Source organism: Solanum dulcamara, chromosome 3, assembly GCF_947179165.1.
Source record: "Solanum dulcamara chromosome 3, daSolDulc1.2, whole genome shotgun sequence".
In the NCBI taxonomy this organism is placed as follows: domain Eukaryota; kingdom Viridiplantae; phylum Streptophyta; class Magnoliopsida; order Solanales; family Solanaceae; genus Solanum; species Solanum dulcamara.
Window position 1 is genome coordinate 62446193 of NC_077239.1, and position 9033 is coordinate 62455225.

At 33.1% G+C, this 9033-nt stretch overlaps 1 protein-coding gene across 1 annotated transcript; it reads right to left on the bottom strand.

Annotated features, from left to right (window-relative positions):
* Nucleotides 1–4006: 4006 nt before the first annotated feature.
* On the bottom strand, nt 4007–6978 carry LOC129883599 (L10-interacting MYB domain-containing protein-like). The gene is made up of 2 exons (XM_055958229.1): nt 6652–6978; nt 4007–4662 (listed from the first exon to the last, which is right to left on the bottom strand). The coding sequence occupies exons 1-2, from the start codon at nt 6976–6978 to the stop codon at nt 4042–4044; spliced, it is 948 nt and encodes a 315-aa protein (XP_055814204.1). The 3' UTR covers nt 4007–4041.
* Nucleotides 6979–9033: the final 2055 nt, after the last annotated feature.

Consider the following 9033-nt stretch of genomic DNA (forward strand, 5'->3'; position numbering starts at 1 on the left):
TATAAATCATAATATTTAATAACTTAAAATATTTTTAAAATATATATATTGAAAAATAATTAACGCTGTGTCTACTTCACTTTTCCACTACACAGTGCACACGTTCACTATTCGGTCTTTTGGAGAGTGCACTCATCTGATCACATGAGGCGACATATAACTTCGTTGCATTTCACCTCTATTTTCATAACTAACTGTCTATTCCATTTTTATTGTTCAAAAATAAAAAGAACCAAAATCTAATTTTGCCAATTTTTCAACCAAAGTAAATATTCTCTTCATTTTAATTTAATTTATTTATTCTATTTTAACTTCACACAAAATTTAAAAAAAATAAAAAGCTTGAACATTTTATGATCCTAAATTAAAAATATATCAAATGTATCAAAATATTCATTATCTTATGGTAACATCTCTTATGAAAACTTGAAATAGTTACAAAAAAAGGGAAGGACACATTATTTTTAAAATGGATTAAAAGGAAAAGTAGAATAAATAAATAAATAAATATACAAAATGAAACATTGCTAGCCTTTCCTTGTGAAATTATGACCATAACTAACATACATTGTTTCAATATTATGTTTTTTTTAGTAAATATTAGTACTTAAAATTTACTATGTGCATGACATTGATGACGATTACTATAAATATTTTAATATTTTATTTTTCACATAATATATTTTTTATATATATTATTATACAATATTTGATTATGACTATTATAGTGGGTTAATTTTACAAAAAATGAATTGCTACAGTGAGTTTTATTGTTGTATAAGTGGAATGTTATTATAAAAAAGTAAAATAAAACATGAAAAATCAATTCTGGAGAGATGTAAATTATTTTAATGAAATGTTTTTTTAATAACGAATGATCATTATAACGATTTTTAACTGTATTAACGGATTTAACATTTTTGTTGGGAAAATATTTAAAACAAAAATATTTGATTTACTCTTGAAATACTATCGGGACTACATAAATTGGGACAAAACGCGTAACATAATTTATCTGAAAATTATGTAAAAAGTAATATAAATCACAATAATTAATAGTTTAAAATATTTGGAAAAGGGTCAAAATACACCTCAACTTTCATTTATTAGTTGACTTTACTCTTACCGTTAAAGTAAAGTTATTTTTATCATCGCCATCTACAAACTTGTCACTCGTATCCTTCTTTTAACGAAAAGCCCCAAATAAAAAAAAAAAACCCAATCTTACTTATATTAGCTAATTTAAACCCGACCCGGCCCACCTAAATAAATCTAATGCAAACAAATATTCTCCTCCCAACCTATTCATCGTTTCTCTCTCATATTATCTTCTCCTTTGGTGGAACTTCAAATCGCCGTCCACGAGACCGTTCGCTTGGATCTAAAAATAAGCTAAAGCCCCCAATAATCGTCACGAGAGATACACTTAGAGCCCATTTGGATTGGTTTAAAAAAAGTAGCTTTTATGTATGAAATGCTTTTAGAACTTTTATGTGCTGAAAGTTATTTTTATAAATAAGCAGTTGAGTGTTTGGATAAAAGTGCTTATGCTGAAAATAAGTTGTTGATGTGTTTGGCAAATAAGTGCTGTTAAGCACTTTTTTTCTGTCAAAATGACTGAAATACCCTTAAAACTGTTAAGGCCATAATAAGTTGATTTAAAAGATTTTTAAACTCTAAAGTTGATTTTAATCAAAAGTAATTTATAAAATGTTTCTAAATAAAATGTTTATTTACGTTTTTTTTATAAAATGTTTATTTAAGTAATTTATAAAATGTTTTTAAATAAAATGTTTATTTAAGTTATTTTTTTTATAAAATGTTTATTTAAGTAATTTATAAAATGTTTCTAAATAAAATGTTTATTTAAGTTATTTTTTTATAAAATATTTATTTAAGTAATTTATAAAATATTTCTAAATAAAATGTTTATTTAAGTTTTTTTTTTATATAAATACATGTCTCATTTGCGCTTTCTAATGAAGTTTGTTGGCGTAATGTGGTTGCTTTAGTATCCTTTGTTTCCAACCGAAACCACTCCACTATAAATATAAGAAGTGGAAAATATTCATATAATACAAGGATTAAGCATTAGAAATGTCACTAGCAATCATATCACGAAACCCCATCCAATAGACATCATTTTGTTCTCCTATATCTTCGACACCTACATTGTTAGCTCTTGAAGTTGTACCAATATCATTAGAATCAACCGATGGAATATAACTCTCATTCTCGGCTGTTTGGAATGCATCATCCACATTGCATTTCTTTCTAATATAATTGTGAATGGCCATAGTAGCAAGTACGATGTCCCTTTGTGTGTCAATGTGATAGTATGGCATGTCTCTCAAAATAGACCATCTTACTTTCCAAACGCCAAATGTGCGCTCTACTACATTTCTACAAGAAGAGTGCAAATAGTTAAATTTCTCAGTGCATCCTCTTGGCTCTCGCAATTGTCGAGTTGCACCGCGGCGAAATTCAGCAAGGTGATATCTTACATTATTTCCTTTGTATGGATCCATGTATCCTTTCATGTGTGAATATCCTGAATCAACTAGATAATATTTGTTTCCGCGTGGATGTGGAAAGTTGAGGTCTTCTCTACGAAGGGCCTCAGCAAATATACGACTATCGTGAGCTGCTCCTTCCCACCCAGCCCATGCAAATGTAAAACACATATTAAAATCAACAACGGCAAGAATATTCTGAGACGGATAACCTTTACGTCCAATATATGGTATCTCTTGACCTTGCGGTAATCTAGCTTTAACATGTGTGCCATCAATTGCTCCAATACAGTCCTACAAGAAGTGAATGCAAATTAAGAGAGATTTTTAATATTATGCCATATTTTGATCAACTTGATGCAAATATATTAAGAAGGTAGGGTATTAATTGAATTGATTGAGTCAAAGAAAAACTATGTGACGTTGATTTATTTAATATTTAAACTACCAATTTAAGTAAGGCATGGTGCATTTTGTTCTGTGTTAATTAGTTAGTATGTCATAAACTTTTTAGTTAAATGAAATTTAATACAGTTGGCCGGGGAGTAGGGGTACGCACTATAAAAAAAATTAAAATTAGCTATAATGTAGAATAACAAATTATCATAAACGGGTTACTTACTTTAAAGAAAGGGAGATATCTTTGTTTGCATGGCTTGTGAGCATCGCAACCATCATTATAATTTAGATGTGGTTGAATGATATCTCTTTCAAGCTTGCAAACGGCCTTTAAAACACTATGAAAGTGTCTATGAATTGTCTCTCCAGAATGTTGAAAGATATCTTGTATCATTCGATTTCCAACTCCATGTGCACAAGTCATCAAGAATATGCCTAACATTTCATGTATAGACATGCTACGAGTGGGTTTAAATCCATATTTATCAGTTAGGTCATTGGATAGATCAATGAACACCGCCTTCTTCAGTCAAAAATTTTCATAACAACGAGTCTCATTTCCTCGTAATATCTCTTGGATAAACTCATTTCCAGAGCGCATTGATGTACGACAAGGTTCTTTGCATAGGTATTTTTCACAATACATCAAAATGTATTTACCTGGTATATGACATAAAGCCATCCACTCCTTCTGCTCTCTCGGAATTTCTTCTAGTTCTTGATCTTCATCATCTAACAAATCACTTAAATGAGGAGATACCACATTGCTAATATCCCAACTCTCCATTTAACTGAAAATGGAAATGCCTCAAATTAGTAAAGAATGAAAGTTTTTCCAACAACCCATTTTTATCTTCGAAAAATCACATTGTAAATCTTAAATTACTATTCCATCAAAGAAAAACAATCACAACAATACATAAAGTTCCCACAATCATTAAAGCCAACACAACAACAATAATGATAAGGTCTAAGGATACAACCACAACGTTAACACAACATTAACAATACATAAAGTTTATACGCACAACCACAATGTCAACACAACATTAACAATACATAAAGTTTACACGCACAACTATAATGTCCGAACATTAAACAATAAAAACATTTAACCATAGCAATGCAATCATCCCATTTTCTCAAGGTGTAACTGATAGTTATACTCCAACCAAGATTTTCGAGCTTCATCAGTTTCCATCTTAAGAAACAGTTGACGTACATCCTTCTTAAGAAACATGTTGCAAACATAGTTGTACTTTCCACTCCTAGGAGGAATATCAGAAAAAGTTGCCAACTTATTCATACACTTATCGATGACGGAATCATCTACCGACGGGGATGTAGCAGTGCTTTTACTAGACATAATCTCCACTAAAGAGTGTATATCCTCTCTGAATGATGCCGCACTAGATTTTGCCTTATTTGTTTTGACTTGATTGCCAGTGCCAGTATCATCAATTGAACCTCGTCTTTTAAGTGACGGCTTAGGAAATATAATAGATTCCACATTTTGTATATCATCACTTTCATCATTTCCTTCATCACTAGGATTGACCAAGTGTTCCTTGTCATAGCCATCAAAATTATTTGTTCCTTCTTCATCAAGATCTACTCTGATGCCATACATTTGTTCTTGATTCGCTGCACGTGCTCTTTCTCCAGTAGCAACAATATCAGAAAACAACGTATCATAGCGATACCATATAAGTGAAAGATCTACTTTACTGAACTTATTGTATCGATCATCCTCTTGTAACAAAAAAATCAAAAACCACTTTAAACTAACCAAGCAATTTAACAATAAAAGAAAAAAGAAAGATAGTGCAAAATAAAGATAGTGCAAAATAGCTCAGATAGTCCAAAAGCAGATTCGTGACTTTTTTCTTTATCAATGTTTAATATTTATTTTATCATCAACATTTAAACCAAGCAAAATAAATGTGCAGAAACAGGAGAAAAATATTCCAGAAATTATTGGCAGTGATAAATGCATGGATATAGATAGTGCAAAAGAAGAAGAGAAAACAGAAGTGAAACAATTTTATTTTATCATCAACATTTAAACCAAGCAATTTAACAATGAAAGAAAAAAGAAAGATAGTGCAAAATAAATGTTGATGATAAAATAAATGTGCAGAAACAGGAGGAAAATGCAGCAGCATGGCATATATTTCTCAACACAAGGACTTGCAGCAGCCTGTGCATATATTTCCCTTGTTTGTCTCTTTACCACTTGTCTATACAGAATCAAAGCACCTCACCAGAAGAGGGACAACAGCATGGCATACTAGGACCTCTCTTCAGCCTCCCATTCATGCCAAATTCTTCCCTGCAATATCAGTATATCTAAGCTACAGCAGGGTATGATTTGCAGGGTGTTTTGCACAATGTGAACCTGTCCAAAGGCCTCCAAACTTTGCAGGATTGCAGAAAATACTATATTGACAAGGCCCAAGAAGTTTCAGCTCGAATGGATAAATGGAGACGTTAGGCGAGCGACCTTGAAAAAATCAGTTGTCTTAAGCCTAAAGAGAGATCCTTTTGTAATTTGGAACCTCCAACTTGGGAAACAAACCTTCAAATTTTGCAGGATTAAAGAAAAGGCTATATATGCAAACCTCATGAAGTTTCAGCTCAAACGGATAATTGGAGATGTTAGTCGAGCGACTTGGAAAAAGATAACAGGCTCCAAAGCTCTTACTGAGGTCCATTCTTTTTTGCTAGTTTGTGATAGCTCTTTTTTGCTTGGGTTTGTTTGCTGTATTATTTCAGGTTGCTGAAGTGATATATCAAATTTATTTAACAACAAATACATAGAGAAAATCACAAATACAACTTCCAAACACCCTGCAACATCTAAGCTACAACAGGGTAGGATGTGCAGGGTGTTTTGCACCATGTGGACCTGTCCAAAGGCCTCCAAACTTTGCAGGATTGCAGAAAATACTATATTGACAAGGCCCAAGAAGTTTCAGCTTGAACGGATAAATAGAGACGTTAGGCGAGCGACCTTGAAAAAATCAGTTGTCTTAAGCCTAAAGAGAGATCCTTTTGTAATTTGGAACTTCCAACTTGGGAAACAAGCCTTAAAATTTTGCAAGATTAAAGAAAAGTCTATATATGCAAACCTCATGAAGTTTCATCTCAAACGGATAATTGGAGATGTTAGTCGAGCGACTTGGAAAAAGATAACAGGCTCCAAAGCTCTTACTGAGGTCCCTTCTTTTTTGCTAGTTTGTGATAGCTCTTTTTTGCTTGGGTTTGTTTGCTGTATTATTTCAGGTTGCTGGAGTGATATATCAACTTTCTTTAACAACAAATACATAGAGAAAATCACAAATACAACTTCCAAACACCCTGCAACATCTAAGCTACAACAGGGTAGGATGTGCAGGGTGTTTTGCACCATGTGGACCTGTCCAAAGGCCTCTAAACTTTGCAGGATTGCAGCAAATACTATATTGACAAGTCCCAAGAGGTTTTAGCTTGAACGGATAAATAGAGACGTTAGGCGAGCGACCTTGAAAAAATCAGTTGTCTTAAGCCTAAAGAGAGATCCTTTTGTATTTTGGAACTTCCAACTTGGGAAACAAGCCTTCAAATTTTGCAAGATTAAAGAAAAGGCTATATATGCAAACCTCATGAAGAAATTTTGCAAGCTAAATCAGACCAAACATTAATATATACAAACAAACAAAAAAAGAAAGACATATATAGAAAAATGTAAGAGATGTACCTTAATTTTTCGCTCCCACCAATCATCATCTGCCATAATTGTATTTTTTGTGGTATCCCATCCTAAACCTGTCTCCCCTCTCATCAACTTCTTAAAAAGAATCCAATCTTTTTTCATGTTATCCCAACGATTTTTCATTTGTTTTTTATCGTAGTTTTTTCCCATGGCTCTATTGAATCCTTCGACAACATTATTCCATCCATCTCTATTTAAATGAGTGTGTGGTCTACGTCCTTGTCTAATCTCATTTTCACACAAATCTATAAATTTAATGTTGGCATCATCATCCCACTTAGCATTACTTCGTGCTTTAGTAGTTTCCGGCATGATTGAATGTAAACAATCTGAAGAAAGGAGATTCGACATTAAATAAATCATTTCCATTAAATAATACGATAGACATTTGGCATGAATTACCACTCCATTGGAAGCAACTGCTACTACTACTGTTAAGAACATCACATTAGAAGCAAATGCTAAGAACATCACATTAGAAGCAAATGCTAAGAACATCACAATATGGAACTCAGTAATAAAAAAGATTGAGAAAAAAATTAGCAGGATGCCACAAGAGGTATTTACCAAAGGGGGGTAAGGATGTACAGGTCAATATCACGCCACAAGCATCAAAACAGAAAATTCTTCAAGCATACAAGATATCAAAAATGGTATTTTGCACCACTATAATCCAGATCCTCCAATGTTTGATCAGAACACTGTTTTTACTGGTCGGATATTAACTTAGTTCAATCAAGTGCTTAATTATCAAGAGGGAGAACAAAGCAAGCACATTCCATTACCACTTCCATTCAACAACTTTAAAAACTATAGCAAAATATGGCCTTTATAGACCTCTTAAGAAAATTACATGTACATAGATTGTGTATATGTATGTGTAATATACAATCTTCACACCAGCAACTCAAATAAATAGGAACCCTCTTACACAGATTTTATGAAACAACCTTAACATTCTTTATATAACAAAAATTGTATCTTTACATAATAACAATTGTATTTGACAAAAATTGAATCTTGGAAACTATATAGAGAAAAAATTTGATAGATAAAGAGTAGTCCATTGAGGTGGGTCTATGGGTGGTTTTGGCGCCGGGGGGGAGGTGTGCTCCTCCTGCTACCATTACCAAAAAATTGAAGAAACTTTAACATAATTTCTTTACATCCAAATTTTTTTTTCATTCCATTCAACAAAAAAAAAGGGAACAAGAAGCTCAAATATGAAGATATGCAGAGATTTAACTTACCTCAGAAGGGGATTTTTGAGACTACAATGGAGAGACTGTGGAGTGACAGAGGAAGAAGCAGAAATCTCAAGATCGACAAAAGAGCAAATTGTTAGAAACCAAAGCAAAATTAGATTTCACAATATGTCAGCAGCTTCAACAATGGCAGTTGTGGGAGCATCCAACTCGTGGGAGCATCAAACTCGTCTCCGTTGTCGGAATCGCTGTAGCTATGCTTCTCTGTTCTTGGTGGACTTCAGCAGAAGAAGAAATGAGGAAAGTGATTGAATGTTAGGGATAAAATAATTAAAAGGATAGTTTTGGAATTTAATTAAAATATAAGGGATATAAAAGTAATTTACATGGTCAAAGAAAATGGCTTTAAGCACTTTAGAAAAAAAAGGTAGGAATCCTAACTTTTTATTTTTGGCTGACTTTAAGAACTTTATGGCTTAAAGTTAGCATTAGGCAAACACGTCTAAAAGTTAAAAAGGGGTTTTAAGTTGGTTTTGACCAACTTAAAGTCAAACCAAACAGGCTCTTAATGCACTTAGATCTCACGTCCTTGATGTTTCAATAGATGTTGATATCAAGGAAAGTGTGTCCAATTACGCTAGGTGAGGAGGGAGAGATGTTTGCATTCTTAGTGTTAGCGGCACAGTTGCTAACATCAACATTCGTCTGCCTGCTTCCCCTGCTGCAAGTGTAGTCACTCTTCATGACCGTTTCGAGATATCGGAGGAGAAGGGAAAGGGGAGAGAGGAGGGAGTGGTTCGCTGGTAGAACGACAACTAGGCTAAGTTGCTTGACGGGGTTTGCTGGTGGAGCGGTGAGAGGAAGAATGGTGGTCGGAGCAGTGTAGGTGGTGAGGTGTGATGTGGACGATGAGAGGATGAGGTGCGTTGATTTTGTGAGAAATAGGAACTGATTGGAATTTGGGGTTTTGAACATAATAATTTAAAAAATAGAAAAAATGTTGTTAACCAAAGTAAATGAAATGGTTATATGATTAGGTGGGTCGGGTTGGGTTAAAATTGGGTAATTAAAGTAAAATCAAATTATTTTTTGGTTTGTAAACGGTGAGGGTAAAAATAACTTTATTTTAACAGTAAGGGTAAAGTCAACTAATAAATAAAAG